This window comes from Ranitomeya variabilis, chromosome 2 (genome assembly GCF_051348905.1).
Source record: "Ranitomeya variabilis isolate aRanVar5 chromosome 2, aRanVar5.hap1, whole genome shotgun sequence".
Classification (NCBI taxonomy): Eukaryota; Metazoa; Chordata; class Amphibia; order Anura; family Dendrobatidae; genus Ranitomeya; species Ranitomeya variabilis.
The window spans coordinates 281,164,635-281,181,508 of NC_135233.1; the positions used below are offsets into that span (position 1 = coordinate 281,164,635).

Sequence of the window (16,874 nt, forward strand, 5' to 3'; positions counted from 1 at the left end):
CGGCCTGCTCCACCAGGGCTAACAGCAACACTGTGGCCATTCACCGGATTCTCTGGCTAAAGGTGTGGAACGCTGACCCCGCTTCTAAGAAATCTCTCACTGGTCTGCCCTTCCAGGGTTCCAGACTCTTCGGCACGCAGCTAGATCAAATGATCTCGGACGCTACGGGTGGTAAGAGTACCTCCTTACCCCAGTCCAAGCCGAAACGTCCCTTCAACAGGAGGGGCCCCCAGTCCTTTCGTCCCTTTACCTCCTCAGGAAACCCCAACAGGACCGTTCCTCCTCGCAAGGGGACCGAAGAAAACCTTCTTTCAGGCCTCCGCCGCGCTGGAGAACTAAGAGCCACCCCGCAAAACCATCTGGACCACAGGTTTTCTAATAAATGACGAGTCGCCCCCACCTGGAAATCCCTCCAGGGTGGGAGGCTGCCTTCTTCTGTTCTCAGAGGTTTGGCTATCAGTAGTCGACGACGCCTGGGTCAGGGAGATCGTCACGTCAGGCTACAAAATAGAATTTTCTTCACCCCCAGGAAGTCGGTTCCTGCTCTCTCGTCCTCCCAAACAGTCCTCTCATCTCACAGGGCTTCTCCAGGCCGTCGATTCGCTCCTCGCCTCAGGAGTCGTAGTGCCGGTGCCTTATCGCGAGCGGTTTTCGGGTTTGTACTCAAACCTGTTCGTGGTTCCAAAAAGGACGGCTCTCTCCGTCCGATTTTGGATCTCAAGCGGTTGAACCGCCATCTACGGATTCGGCACTTCAGAATGGAATCTCTGCGCTCGGTGATCGCGTCCATGGAACCGGGAGAGTTTCTGTGCTCCGTGGACATTCGGGTTGCGTACCTTCACGTTCCGATTTGCATACAGCATCAGAGGTTCCTCAGGTTCGTGATCCAAGAGCATCATTACCAGTTCACGGCCCTCCCTTTCGGGCTGGCGCCTGCTCCCAGGGTCTTTGCGAAGGTCATGGCAGCTGTCATGGCCATTCTGCGTTCAAAAGGGATTTTGGTAATCCCTTACCTCGACGACCTCTTGATCAAGGGCTCATCCCGTCGGGATTGCAGCCAGAGCCTCCAGCTTACTCTGGACACGCTGGTTCACCTCGGCTGGATAATCAACTACCAGAAGTCTTCCTTGATTCCAACCCAGCGTCTGGAGTTCCTAGGCATGGAATTCGACACCTTTCAGGCTCAGGTCTTCCTCCCCAAGGAGAAGTTCCTTTCTCTTCGTCGGTGTGTCAGAGCGCTAAAGGGCCCGATCCCTCTGTCCCTCCGCCTCGCCATGAGGGTTCTGGGGAAAATGGTCGCTTCTATGGAAGCGGTCCCCTATGCTCAGTTCCACTCTCGTCCTCTCCAGTTGGCCCTTCTGTCTGCCGTCCGTTTCGCCTCTCTTCCAAGGTGAAGCAGTCTCTCTCTTGGTGGACGCTGTCCACCTCCATTCTGCGCGGGAGGTCATTTCTCCCTCCCCGCTGGCAGGTGATCACCACCGATGCCAGTCTCCAGGGTTGGGGTGCGGTCTTTCTCCACCTCACAGCCCAGGGCCGCTGGACTGCTCAGGAGGCGTGATTACCTATCAACCTCTTGGAAATCAGAGCCATCTTCCTACGGAAGTGGCAAAAATTCTCCGTTGGGCGGAGAGTCATGTCCCCTCTCTGTCAGCCGTTCACATCCCAGGGGTGGACAATTTCTAAGTCGCCAGGGCATCGTGGCGGGCGAGTGGTCTCGTCTTCCCGCAATCTTCAGCCAGATTTGCCAGCGGTGGGGAGTTCCAAACGTCGACATGATGGCCTCCCGGGCAAACCACAAGATCCCCCAGTACGTTTCCAGATCTCAGGATCCAATGGCCTTCGGATGCGACGCTCTCGTGATCTCGTGGGCCCAGTTCCAGATGCCTTATCTGTTCCCGCCCCTCCCCTTGATCCCAAGGGTCGTAAAAAAGATCAAGACAGAAGGGGTCCCCGTACTCTTGGTAGCTCCAGATTGGCCCCGCAGGGCCTGGTATGCGGAACTGGTGAACATGCTATCGGACGTTCCGTGGAGGCTTCCGGATCTTCCGGACCTTCTTTCGCAGGGGCTCCTCTTCCACCCGAATTCTCGGTCTCTGAATTTAACGGTATGGCCGTTGAGGTTTTTCTCATAGCGTCATCCAGACTATGATAAGAGCGAGAAAAGCGGCTTCATCGCGTATTTACCACAGATGTTGGAAGGCCTTTTTCCGGTGGTGTCAGGACAACAATCTGCTTCCTATGATCTTTTCCCTTCCTTCCCTTCTCAGCTTCCTTCAAACGGGTCTAGATTCGGGTCTTTCTCTTAGCATCTTGAAGGGTCAGATCTCCGCTCTATCCATTCTTTTTCAAAGAGACCTGGCTTCCCTGCCTCAGGTGAGGACCTTCATCCAGGGGGTCATTCATATAGCTTCCCCTTATCGTTCTCCTGTCGAGTCTTGGGATCTCAACCTCGTCTTAGACGCCCTCCAGCGTGCGCCCTTTGAACCGATTCAGGACATTTCCTTCTCACTTCTATCCTGGAAGGTAGCCTTTTTGGTCGCCATCACCTCCATTAGAAGGGTGTCTGAGCTGGCGGCATTATCCTGTCGTTCTCCCTTTCTAGTCCTGCATCAGGACAAAGTCGTTCTTCGTCCGGTTCCTTCCTTCTTACCGAAGGTAGTCTCAGCTTTTCACATCAATAAGGACATTGTCCTCCCTTCCTTTTGCCCTTCCCCGGTTCATCCCTTGGAGAAATCTCTTCACAAGTTGGATGTGGTCAGGGCTATCCGGGTTTACCTCGCCAGAACTGCCTCTTGTCGTCAGGCCGATCCTCTGTTTGTCGTCTCGGATGGGCGTAGAAAGGGACTCCCCGCCTCCAAGTCCACAATTGCTCGTTGGATCCGTTCGGCGGTTCTGGAGGCATACCGTGTCCAAGACAAACCGCCTCCTTCGGGGGTGAAAGCTCACTCTACCCGGGCTGTGGGAGCTTCCTGGGCGGTTAGTCACCAAGCTTCGGCCTCACAGGTTTGCAAGGCCGCTACGTGGTCATCCATTCACACCTTTGTCAAATTCTAGAAGGTGCATACTCAGGCTTCCGCGGACGCGAGCCTGGGTAGGAGGATACTACAGGCGGCGGTTTCTCACCGGCTGACCTAACTCCTCTTTTTCTGCAGAATATCCCGCCCTAGGGACTGCTTTTGGACATCCCATGGTTACCTGTGTCCCCCAATGAGGCGAGAAAGAAAGAGGGATTTTTGGTTCTTACCGCAAAATCTTTCTTGGAGCCTTCATTGGGGGACACAGCACCCTCCCTTGAAGTTGTACCGTGTTGGCCAACGGGCCGTTGTTGTGGGTTGGTACATAGGTTGAGTTTTATATTACCTGTTCCTTCTACTGCTTTTGCACCAACTGAGTTGCCTGGTGCCTGTCGGAGGGTGTATACTGCTGGGGAGGAGTTACTACTTCTTTATTTGCATAGTGTCAGCCTCCTAGTGACAGCAGCATACACCCATGGTTACCTGTGTCCCCCAATGAAGGCTCAAAGAAAGAGATTTTACGGTAAGAACCAAAAATCCCTCTTTTTTTTTTTTCTTAATTCATACTGTTGCTAGTCTCCCACTTGATATTATTCAGTTAGTGTAAGCTTATTTAGTTGTTCCTTTCTATATGGAGATTACTTACCTACTTCTCTTCAGTTAGGCCATGTGATCACATAGTGACCGCCCCACTCCCCTTGGAATTGCATAGCTTTTTTTTGTTCTTCATAGGGGGTCACCTTTTGAACCACCAGAATTTCTTGTTTGATGAAATTGCATGGAAACAGGAGCGTATATCAAAGATAATGATTATGACCATACAGCTCCTGTTCCTCATTTATCCTGCAGCAGAACACAGATCAGCCTCCCTTACTGTACACTTATCTATTAGTTTAATTAGTAGATTATAAGTATACAGATGAGAGGATAATCACCGGTTTGCCACAATACATAAAGATGGTACTGGTTTCAGCTGTTCTGTTACTACAAGAGATTTATGGCAGAGCATAGAGGACTAACATGCAGGAGGACACATGAGGATCAAGATGGAGGCCAGAGAGGATACAGCAGGGGTTAAACTACAGGGAAACTTGGTGTGTCAGACATTAAACATTATAGTGTTATTCTGGAGCCACTCATTACGAAGTGAACGGCACCAGAATAACCCTTTTAAAGTCAATAAGATCTGGATCTGTAGTACTTTTTGTTTCATTGTGAGCCATTTGATTTAATGGAAATGGAAGCCTTGACACTTGTGTGGACCTGAAATGGTAAAATGGTACCATCTACTGGCATGAGCTTCATTTTTTGGATAGCTGCAGGTTCCTTTAGTTTGCAGAGGTAAACTACCCCAAATCTCAATGTGTTTTTTTTCTCCACAGGCAGAGCTAACAAATAATCGTTCAAAATTCCATGTGCTTTTTCTGCTATTCGTCTCATTAATGTTCTTCATCAGCCTGATGTTCCTTTTTGGATATCATTGCTGGCTTGTGGGATTAAACAGGACTACCCTTGGTAAGTTTCGCAATTTGGGATAATGATTTATTGGGTTTGCTGGGTGTAGAGCACACCAAACCAGGTTGCCTTTTTCATATTCAAATATTTTTTACTAATTTTTCTTGATTCTTGGGGCCTAATTTTTGTATGCAGACTTTTTATTTTTTGCCAAAGTTACTTTTTTTTTCTTAACCTCTTCCCGACCTCCACCGTACTATTACTGCGGAGGTCGGGTCCCCTGCTTTGATGTGGGCTCCGGCGCTGAGCCCACCTCAAAGCCGGGACATGTCAGCTGTTTTGAACAGCTGACATGTGCCCGCAATAGCAGCGGGTGAAATCGCGATTCACCCGCTGCTATTAACCAGTTAAATGCCACTGTCATACGCTGACAGCGGCATTTAACCGGCGCTTCCGGCCGCGCAGCCGGAAATGATCGCATCGCCGACCCCCGTCACATGATCCTTGAGACCTCTATGGTTACTGATGACGGCCTGCTGTGAGCAAGCCTGCAATTCAGCTACATAGCAGCGATCTGATTAGCCGATCGAGTTGTGCCAGCTTCTAGCCTCCCATGGAGGCTATTGAAACATGGCAAAAGTAAAAAAAAAAATGTTTTAAAAAAATATGAAAGAAATCAAAAATATATAAAAGTTTAAATCACCCCCCCTTTCACCCCATTCACAATAAAACAATAAAAAAAAAATCAAACCTACACATATTTGGTATCGCCGTGTTCAGAATCGCCGGATCTATGAATAAAAAAAGGATTAACCTGATCGCTAAATGGCGTAGCGAGAAAAAAAATTAGAAACGCCAGAATTATGGGTTTTTTGGTCGCCGCGACATTGCATTAAAATGTAATAACGGGCGATCAAAAGAACGCATCTGTACCAAAATGGTATCATTAAAAACGCCAGCTTGGCACGCAAAAAATAAGCCCTCACCTGACCCCAGATCACGAAAAATGGAGACGCTACGGGTAACGTAAAATTGTGCAATTTTTTTTTTAGCAAAGTTTGGAATATTTTTTTACCACTTAGATAAAACGTGTTTGGTGTCTATGAACTTGTAATGACCTGCAGAATCATAATTGCAGGTCAGTTTTAGCATTTAGTGAACCTAGCAAAAAAGCCAAACAAAAAACAAGTGTGGGATTGCACTTTTTTTGCAATTTCACAGCACTTGGAATTTTTTTCCCATTTTCTAGTACATGACATGCTAAAACCAATGATGTCGTTGAAAAGTGCAACTTGTCCCGCAAAAAACATGGCCATATTGACGGAAAAATAAAAAAGTTATGGCTCTGGGAAGGAGGGGAGCGAAAAATGAGAACACAAAAACTGAAAAGGGCAAGGTCGTGAAGGGGTTAATAGAGCACTGACTGCCACAAAAATACATTTAATTTTTTTTAATATACTTGCTTATATAGCGCCAACATATTCCGCATCATTTCACAGATATTTTCACTGACAATATTGTCTCTATTTGCTCCAAAAATCTCAAACTAAATTCCCTATCTGCACATCTTTGGCGTGTGGGAGGAAATCTGAGAACCCGGAGGAAATTCACGCAAACAGGGGGAGAACATACAAACTCCTTACAGATGTTCTCAGTAGAACTGAACCAAGCACCCCAAAGCAACAGTGCTTTTGGGTGGAATTGCATTCTCATCGAATTTTACAAAAATTAGTAATTTACTGAATGCAGATTATTTATGTATTATTGATTTTGTACGCATACAGCAAAATGGGGGGTCATTTGGTCACCATTTTGCTGGACTATAAAGGGCCGTGTGCATCTTCATTGACGTGTTTTACTCCAGGCCACGGCATCCAGCCGACTAGGCCTCTGACGTCCCTGTGCGCTGTGCCGTCAACCACGGTGCTGACAACACCTCGTTGTCATATCGTGCGGTGCAATGGTCCGTATAGGAATGTCAGAGGCCAGGTATATTTTTGTCTGAAATCCTCCAGTGCTTGAGAAAATATGTTTTGAAGATTCGCCCCGGGACAATAGCTGGAGACGGGACTAGTCCTAAACTGCCCCTGGCCATTTTTTTTTCTGTGCTGCTTTAAGTGATTGACAGATCTCTTCCATTTATATAGTTAGCGAGACACCTGTCAATCACCTGGAGTGTTTTTGATAGAAAGCCGCTAGGCCAGTGCCAGACTAACCCCATCTGTGAGTGACATGTTCCATTAAAGGGCAAATTCTGCCTCCAGTCTCTACTGCAGTGCTGATCTGGGTCTAAAACTCAGCATCTCCCTCATCCACCCAGCAACTGCATAGTCGCTAGCATGAGAGAAGGAAGAACTAGAGGCAACACGCTCAGAGTTTAATTACTTCCAGACCGCCCATAGGCTTTAAATGTCCAGGCGGTCCGCACTTTACTCTGCACTGACATTCTATAACGTCAATGCAGAGTAAGCTGCTTGCACGTGATCGTGCAGGATTGGAGAGCTGGCTGTCAGACACAGTCTGACCCCTTCTATTGACGGAAAACATGGTTTACTGCCATGTCTGCTTCCTCATAGCTGTATACACAGAGCCGAACAAGCGCTGTGTACACAGTATATAGGGAATCCTGGCAGTGCTTTCTCCTCCAGACCTATTATATGATCAATGAATGTAGGAAGAGAGCAGGAGCTGCTGGGTCCTCTGAGTCCGAGTCAGCTCTGCTATGTAGCCAGGATGTTGAAATAACCTTGGAACTGGGGATAATGTTCCAGCCTTTATTGTAGGGGAAATCGGCAATTAAAATAAAGTATTAATGTGTTAAAAAGCCCCATTCCAAGGTCTTTTAAGACCTTTGCTGTGGGGCACAATATATGAAATAAAAGAGGATATAAATTTAAAAAAATAAAAAAAAATAAGACACTGCAAGTCTGAAGCTTTTTCTTGCCCCCATCCTCGAAAAAATATGTTCAATATATAAAAACAATTTGTATGGAAAGGGGAACACAATTTGAAATGTTCTTTTTAGCAGTTTCTTTGTGATTTCTAAAAATTAAAAAATGTGAAAAATAGACGTGCTTACTATTTTTTGATGTTTACAGATCTTCTCTATCAGAAAAAGTTGTGTATGTATATATAATGTGTGTGTATATTTATATTTACATAAAAATTAAGCCACATGTATCGCGAAAAAAAGAGGCAAGAATTCTTTGACTATCTGAACTAGAATATTTTTTTGTGCGAATGACAGCATGTGTATGTTAAAGTGTACCTGGCCAGGAAGGGGGGAAATAGCCCAGTGCAGAACTAGTTAATAAGAACAGTATAGCTAGGCCACAAGCATTTACTACACTGTCATTCTATTATTTTTATTTTTTTATCTTCGTCTCTGGCAAACCTAGGCCGCCATTGTATAGTCGTACAGTTATGGCTGCCCTCACATATGACGGAACATGCTGCTGTTTGAAGAAAAAGACACCAAAGGCCCAACAATTCCAGCACCACTGTGGGGTTTTATGTCCCTACTGACTGACCGCCAACATCTGGTCACAGCATTTATTGTCACCAAAATGCCAGTTAAGAAAAAAAAAAAACGGCCTGAGGCCGGTCCCATCTAATTATCACTTGTCTTCTTTTTCGTGAAGGTGCAGTTATAGCTCATGTGATTGTCACCTGCCCATGAAGTTGGACGTGATCATTACTCCTACGGAGCCCTGCGTAGAAGAATCCGCCACCACATTTGTAAATGCCCCTTATTTGTCCTTGTCATCATGGCTCTGCGGCTCGGTAAAATCTGCTTCACATCGCAGTCTTTGTGCGGCTGGTATAATACACATCCATTTGTAGAAAACCGCAGCAATAGGACTAATATTATAATGGCATGTTGCTGTGGCAACCACTCACAGACTTCTCCAACTCCCCAGTAATTATGAACCTTTATTGCAGGGGATTATTGCTTAATTAGGAGCATTCTGCGTGCAAAGTCTGAGGTTACCTTGCACTGTATATTCCAGGGTTGTGCAGACTAGTACACAGCCTCCTAAAAAATAATGAATGAAAGGCTTCCTTGTCCTCCCGCCCCATGCTGCAGGTTTCCGAACAATGTATTCTGTAATACAATATGTTGCCAGTCCTTAAGGCACTGGAAGAGGTTGTGAAGGAAGCGGTAAGAGCTGAAAAATGAGAAGTGGCTCTATCTGGATTCCTCTGGTTGCAAAAGCTTCTTCTTGAAGGAAGCACTTTTATTGCACCTTCACCTTTGGTGAACCTCCGCTCTTCTGTTTTATTAAGGCATGTAGCTGTAATGAGCGGAGGAGTCCTGGAAAGAGCGCAGTCCGTGTAATGCTAAACATAGTATAAAGAGGAGATGTCACAGTCCACAGCTGCCTGCAGGGAACAACCCCTTTAAGGTCTGCGCACCATGGCATTATTGCCAAAATATCACTAATTCACCGGGGGCAGTTTGCAATATCATCCTATTTGCCAACTGTCTGGATTTTGCAAGAGCAGTGCTTGGAAGGAAAAATATACAAAGCTGGGCATTTTAGTGAAAACTTTGATTTTGACAGTCTTAACCCCCTTTGATGCTATGGTCAATCGAAGCTGCAGCATCTAAGGGGTTTTATAGACACAACACAATGGTTCATCATGGCTGCAGGTCTGGCATTTGTACCTGTGTATCAGCGATGGGCTGTAATACTGCACTAATACTGTGCATTTTAAAGTATTGTACAAGCAATCCAAGAATCGCCACTTCAAGTTCCCGAGTGTCTGGGTGTATAATTTGCTTTCCCTGGAAGGATTTTTTTTACCCAAATGAATGGATGGTGCTGCTTCTCTGTAGCACAAGTGAAGGAAAAAAACAACTGCACATTTACTACTTTTTTTTTCTATTACTTCTTCTATTTCACACACATCTTGGAAAAGTTAATATATTACATGTATTCCAAAACCGTACCAGTAAGAGCTATAACTTAGCCCACAAGTAAGAAGACAGAAAAATAAAAATGCTACGGCTTTGGCAATGCAGTGCCACATAAATAACTTTATTTTTCCATAATAAATTCATATTGTTCTGCAATGTTATTTTCCTCTACTGTAAAGCACCAAAAAAAAACAATGGCTGAAATGTTGTGTGTTCTTGCATTTTTTTTTTTTTTTGTTAATAGAAAATAATTATAAAAACTAATTATTAAATATTATGTATCCCAAAATTGGTATCATCACAAAAAAACAATCACTTATACTACTAAATCAATGAAAAAACAAAAAAGGGTACTGGTGTTTTATGGTAACCAGCAGGGGATGCTACACACTGACTGGAGGTGCACATTATAGCTCCATTCCGTGGGTTAACATCTGGTCTGTGGAGCTTATAAGTGCTGATCTTGGTGGTTTCCAAAACCCCACTGATCTGATATTGATTACCTATTTTAAGGAGCCTGTCCTAATAAGACATCAGTATCTTGAGACAGCACAACCCCTTAAGCAGGTTCACTTGATGTGATTACTTTAGTAATAATTCAAGAAATAAGTCTGGCACATCTTTTCTTAAATATCTCCATTAGTTCCTCTTGGAAATGTATGAGTAAATTGACAATTGGGTGTTACCAATTACCTTATCAAAAGGGATGTGTCCTCCATCTGACTGTCGTCAGTGACTAGACAATGTTACACTATGTATGGACACACGCACAACTAGTAACACCCAATTGTTCATGTATTCTTTTATCAGAAGGATCAGCACAAGGCAGACTAAGAAAGGATGCTCTAGAAGTGTTATTTCATGGAGTGTACAAGCTGCCGTTTTTAAAGCCCCACTCCAGTGTTATTCTTTTGTTTCAGTGCTGGAGTGGTGCTACTTATGTCAGATCTTTGTCCCTAGTATTGTACTTACCAGCTGCCGTCTTCCACTCTTCCCAGTGACACCCCTGTCCACTATCTTGTGACTTCAGCCCCTGATTGAGCGGAAGTCAGAGGTAATGGTCACAAGCTCTCAGTGTAAGTTTATGTCAGCTCTCATAGACTTACATGGAGTTGTGTCTTCCGGATCGTCCAGCAAACACTGGTCACAACCTGCAGAAGACGACCGAAGCAGCGAGAACAGACGATGATGGCGGCTGGTAAGTATAAGATTATGGGCAGGGAACTTGGATTAGTAACATCACTTCAGTAATATAAAAAAAGTAAAACAAAAAAAAAGAAAATGTTGAAGTGGTGCTTTAAGGAATAATACCTTAGAAATTAAATTCTAAAAGCTCTGACTTTAATATCTAGCCTCACATAATAGCCCTTTATAGATGTCTCGTATGTGTAAATGTCTATTACAAGTCCTGCTCCTGACATTATTGTCCCGCCATCATGTGGAGCATCACAGGGAGTTTCTCCCTGCAGGTAGCTCAGGATTAGAGAGGCTAAAACAATAAGAACATAACATTTCCACATGTATTTTTGCACTTTTCCAGAGGCCTTTTCAGCCCCCATTTTTCCCAGTGGCTCTGATAAGAATGGTTTTCACTTGGGCATCCGAAGAAACCTGGAGCAAGTATTTGGGAAGAGGAAAAAGCTCTGGTTAATCCCTGTTTTCACAAGGTAGATCATATAGTTTTGTAAATTTGCATTTACCATGTAATTAACCCTTATGAATCCATACTGTTCACAGTACTGATAATTCATAACCACATTCCTCTTCTCTTTTCTAAGCGTTGGGGATGGACTTTCCTTTCCAATGAGAATGGTTTGTGAATCTCAAAACCCCCTTCTAAGCAGAGTGAATCAGTGGGATGACGACGGGACAGATGACGAGAATTCAGGTAATTGGTCCCTAGATAAATCGCCATTCTCATGAACCAGTTGCTTACTTTGCTACCATGCCTTGTGCATGTTTTCCTTTGTAGATCGTGTACAATTCTCTGCTGTGGTACGTATCGTCATATTTGGGTCTGTATCAATCTGTAATACTTTTTGTGGGTTCTTAAAAATTGTGAACCTAAAGAAATGATTGTTTTTAAAGAAAGGAAGAGCTGGATCTGAATTCATAAAACTCTATGTAGAGGAGCTAGAGGAAGACACAGACCTTCTGCTGCAAGCTCTACTGAAATGACACTTTAAAGGGACTCTCACCAACACAATGGATTTGGCTTCTATAAAAATAACAGCACCGTGTCTCTTATTATTATTATTATAGTGCCTGAGAAAATAACTTGAATACAAATAAAGGGGCTTCGCTGCACTGTTACCCCTGTCATTTTGTAGGGTTCCCACACTTCTGATTGACAGCTCTCACTAAAGCCAGCGGGAGTGACAGTGCCATAGTGGCCAAGTGCATTCTCCTTCCAGGCTCCTGACTGCTGACGCTACTCGATACACTTCTGGATGTATCCGTGCACAGAGTGGCGTCAGGAGCCAGAGAGGAAAAGGCGCCTAGAGTGTGTGCAAGTGTGTGACAAGGCACAGGCAGCGTCAGTGTGCATGCGCACATATGTCAGCTAACTGTAGAGTGCAACTTAAGGAATCAAGCGCTGCCATCAGAAGCGGGGGAAGCAAACAACAGTCAAAATGAGGGTGCATAAGAGCACACCAAGCTTTTATGAGCCGCCTTATTTGCATATGAATTAAGTTATTTTCTCAGGTACAGTACTAGTAACAGGTACAATTTTTATAGGGGTTAAGTCCCCTATACCACAATATAAGTCAATTAAAATGCATTTTGGGGGTGACGAGAACTTCCTTTAAGGGATATTGTGTCCTCTTGATGAGTTCACCACGCCTCTGTCTCCAAGCTTCCTGTTTGCTGGGGGGAGAGGCACGACTAGAGATTTGTCTGTTTTGCGTGCTCTCCCATGCTGCACGTAGAGGCAAATGTGCCTCCGCAGCGTTTGAGAAGTAAAGCGCCACTCCAGCTGTTTGCTATTTATTTAGTATTTCAGCGCTGGAGTGGTGCTACTAATGTAAATTCCTTGCCCGTAGTCTTATATTTACCATCTGCCATCTTCTGCTCTTCCCAGTGCTGCTCTGATCCTGATCTGCCATCTTGTGACCTCAGCCCCTGACTGAGCGGAAGTCAGAGGTGACGGTCACAAGCTCTCAGCGTAAGTCTATGAGGGCTTTGTTCTGGGCATGTTCTCTGTCTTGTAGACTTACACTGGTTGGTGACTTCTGGATCGTTCAGAAAACACTGGAGCGATCTGGCAGAAGACAACCTGCGGAAGACTAGTGGAGCGGCGCTGGTAAGTATAATATTAGAGGCAAGGAACTTAGATTAGTGACACTGCAGCCGTAAAATTTAAAAACTTCCGGAGAGGTGCTTGAAAGGGGTTGTCCGGTCTAAAATGAAGTGTGCAGCCATTTTGTGTGACTGCAGTTATATGATTCCCCCCCAGCGCACGCACTGAGCTCTGCAAGGATGCATCGTTCTCTGCCCAGGGAGCGGCGGTCAGGTATGAGTTATACATACTCCTGGGCAGGAGCCATCTAGTATTGTATAGAGCAAGGCCATGCCCACTAAACAGTCTGTGGCTTCTATCCATATACTTGTATTGATCAAGGCCACGCTCACTAGAAGGGTTCTGCACAGTCTGTGTACTGGGGGGGCTTCAAGAGTTTGCAGTCAGAGACTGACTGCAGGGTTTTCATTTTAGACTGGACAACCCTTTTTTAAGATGGCTAGATCCTGCCAGCTTCAAAGCAGTGCTTGCAGGCTTTAAAGCAAGGAGATTGTAAGCGCACACTCCTTGCCTAGGAAACCAGCCACATCCGGTAGCCTGCTGAGGTGGCCAGTAACATAGGTAATGAGCAAGTAAACCATTCAATTAAAAATCCCTCTTTTCTTGAGAACGGGGAGGATTTTTAATAACTGGTGATCTGTGAAGTTGCTTGTTTTTACAAGCACTTTGCAATTTTAAGAAAGGTTAGCACCTCTATTGTCTATTGCAGGTGCAGAATTACACAATACCTTCAGGGGCATCCGGGATAGTGCCCACCATTACAGAGCAATTCCAAAGGCCTTTCAATCAGTAGCATTAATGTTTCACCCATGGACTATAAGTAATGATGTGTTAGACTAATTGGCTAATGGTTACTTTTTAGCTTCTCATGAATCATCACACATAATCCTGGAAATGGACACATAGTCATCAGGAGATCATCAGCTGGGAGTTCTCAAGACGTGGTAAGTGTGACCTCAAGTGTTCTGTTTTTGTTACGGCTCATTCACACATCACTTCTTGTCGTGTGCGTTCTGTCCGTTTCTTTTTTTGTTCTGATTTGCTGATGAGTCACCCATTCAAGTGAGTGAGTCCACAAAAAGTCCTGATACCACCCAGATACCTTCCATCTGTCTACTTTACAATGAGAAGGTTTGAAGTTTTTGTTTTTGCATATGAGAAAATGAAATGGTAAAAACTGACAATTGGACCAGTAATGGAGCCAGAGCACTGACAATTATCGTCCAATTTTCATGTACAAGACAAAAACTGACATGTAAATTAGACGCAATTTTTGGATGAAGCTACGCTTTTTTTTTTTTTTTTTACAGCTGAATAACATTTAATTTCCATGTTTCACCTGCATCAAATACCAGAGTAAGATCCCATTGTGTTTTTAATGTGGTTTTAATCGCACCTTAACTGACTTTTCCAATTCTGGCGCCCCATCACTCACAACTTTGTATGAGAATGGTCGCTTGTGATGATTGACAGCTACACTATGCACCAAAACTGCAATCTGACTGGTCAGCTTAGTCGTTCATGTGGCTGCTGATTGGATGATTGAGGCTGATCAAAATCTCATGGTTATGGCCAGGGTAAGGTCTTCTGTACAGTGGTGCTTGAAAGTTTGTGAACCCTTCAGAGTTTTCCATAGGTTTAATCTAAAACAACATCTTTTCATACAAGTCCTGAAAGTAGATGAATAGAAATAAATGAGTCAAAAATATTAGACTTTGTAATTTTTTTTAAATAAGGAAAATGATCCTATATCACACGTCTGAATTGCAAATATATATGAACCCTTGCTTTAGTATCTGGTGTACCGTCCTAGTGCAATAATAACTGTAACTTAATGTTTCTGGTAGTTATTGATTGGAGGAATTTTAGCCTGTTACTCCCTAAAACAGTGTTCCCCAACTCCGGTCCTCAAGAGCAGGCATGTCAAACACGCGTCCTGAGGGCCGCATGCGGCCCCTCACAGGCATATCTGCGGCCCTCACAAAAGTCTCAAACTTTGTCTCTAAACACAAAGTTTGAGACTTTTGTGCGGGCCGCAGATGCTCAAAACTTCACGATCAGCACTTCCGGCTCTTCATTCATTGGCCCATATCCCTGCATATGACCTGCTTACGTGATCAGCAGCCGACCAACTAGCTCTGTGTCAATCCATGACGCGTGTATTTTGGTCGGCTGCTGATCACATAAGCAGGTCATATGCAGGGATATGGGCCAATGAATGACGACCCGGAAGTGCTGATCGTGAGTTTTGTACATCTGCGGCTCGCGTGGCTGCTGATCACCTAAGTCAGTTTTGTTGTGAGCGGAGGAAGAGTCGTGGCTGAGAGTGACTGGGATACTGTGACCGTGCTAAGGAAGAAGGGACCCACTGCCGCACAGGCAAAGTCCAAGCAAGTGAGTGGCCCTCCTGTATGTAACCATTAAAAACTAAAGAGAGGGGTGAGCACTCAGATTATAAATAATTGTGATGCAAATGGAGAGCTGTTACTCTATGAACTGGTGGAACACCATCTGTATGTAACCTGCCATTGGTGCTGTCAGCGTAGCTACTGGGGGGGCAGAGGGGGCCATCGCCCCGGGCCCTGTCACATGAAGGGGCCCACTGGGAGCCAGGGACGAGGCAGAACACCGCATAGGAGCAGAGCAGTATAATGTCTGCTCCCATCTGACGGAGACTCTGCACGCTGCTAGCACAGTGGCCGGCTGCAGTCTCCCCCCTGCAGTGAATGGTGCTGCCCGTCTGTCCTGATCATCAAGCTTTTCCCAGGTGCAGTTTTCTTCACTCTGTGCATGCTGGGATTGGCTCAGGCACGCTGGGTCCTAGTGCCCACACCTTGCATTTCACTCACACTTCCTAGTCCTGCCTGCAGTGCAAACGTTATCGGTAAGTGCTGGGGATGGAACATTTTAGGTTTATTAAATTCAGGTATGTCACTGAGACGATGGGGGGTATTGTGGGGGCAGAAGGTGGGTGAGGTGGGACAGGGCACTGAGGTGGTGGATGTGAGTTGATGGGGGTATTGGGACTGAAGTGGGGGAGGGGGGACAGGTCACTGGGGGCTGAATATTATAATGTTTAGTTCTGATATTATATGTACTCCATCACATAATATTTGCTGGCTGGAGATGGGGGGGTCGGGGGCTTTTGATACGTACCACCTGGGCCTTTTATGAGTATTAGTATAAGGAGCCCCCATACAGTAACCAAGAGCTGCATCACATTTACAGCACCACTCCAGCATTATTTTTTATTTCATTGCTGGAGCGGTGCTGAAAATCCCCGTCCCCTGCCCCCTGTCTGATACTCACCTTCTGGCGTTTTCATCTGTTTTAGTCTCCGCTCGGCTCCGTCTCCTGCAGTTTGTGATCTGTCCGAGGCTCCAGTGTTTCATGGAGCAGCGCAGAGGTCACTAATCAGTGTGAGTCTGTGGGAGCCTCGTTCTGGCCTCTTTCTCACTGTCAGGCTGTGTGCACACGGTGCGGATTGGCCGCTGCGGATTCGCAGCAGTTTTCCGTCTGGTTTACTACAAGACCTGGCTTTTGCTGTGGATATAACTGCACATTTAACTGATCTTAATCTGAAATTACAAGGTAAAAACAAACTCATCACTAATCTGTATGATGATATCAAGTGCTTCCTTGCAAAACTAAGCTTATGGAAGTCGCAGTTGTCAAATGAAAATTTAGTTCATTTTCCTACATGCAAAGAGTTAAAAAACACAGCTAATACTGAGTCTGTACTTATCTTTGCTAAGTATGACAGTCATCTGAAGCTATTGTCAAAGGAATTCCAGGAAAGATTTTGTGATTTCTCATCTTTTGAACATCAGTTTGCATTATTCTCAGCACCATTCACCTTTGATGTTGCAAAGGCAGAAGAAAGCCTGCAGATGGAACTTTTAGAAATACAATCTGATTCTACATTCTACACTCAGAGCAAAGTATCTTGAAGTGGGAATACCTGGTTTCTTTTCATACCTTCCTGAAAAGTTTAACAACTTTAAAAAGTTTGCCACAAAGATTATGGCAATGTTTGGTTCAACCTATGTTTGCGAACAGTTATTTTCTTTTATGAAACTAACAAAATCTTCTCAGAGAACAAGGCTGACTGATCACCACTTATCATCTTTGATCAAAGTAGGCACTGCGTTGTCATTTCAGCCTGATATACCAACAATTGTTA

The 16,874-nt window shown here is 44.9% G+C and overlaps 2 protein-coding genes across 2 annotated transcripts in view; one reads left to right on the forward strand and one right to left on the reverse strand.

Moving 5' to 3' along the window:
* Positions 1–16,874, forward strand: part of ZDHHC15 (zDHHC palmitoyltransferase 15) — a 53,506-nt gene that overhangs the window by 23,961 nt on the left and 12,671 nt on the right. The window contains exons 8-11 of the mRNA XM_077285036.1: positions 4,397–4,529; positions 10,931–11,057; positions 11,169–11,278; positions 13,554–13,635. Coding sequence (XP_077141151.1) covers positions 4,397–4,529; positions 10,931–11,057; positions 11,169–11,278; positions 13,554–13,597 — 414 coding nt within the window. The 3' untranslated portion in view covers positions 13,598–13,635. The remainder of the gene's footprint in view (positions 1–4,396; positions 4,530–10,930; positions 11,058–11,168; positions 11,279–13,553; positions 13,636–16,874) is intronic.
* Positions 13,990–16,874, reverse strand: part of UPRT (uracil phosphoribosyltransferase homolog) — a 50,683-nt gene continuing 47,798 nt past the window's right edge. The window contains exon 7 of the mRNA XM_077285039.1: positions 13,990–14,361. Coding sequence (XP_077141154.1) covers positions 14,351–14,361 — 11 coding nt within the window. The 3' untranslated portion in view covers positions 13,990–14,350. The remainder of the gene's footprint in view (positions 14,362–16,874) is intronic.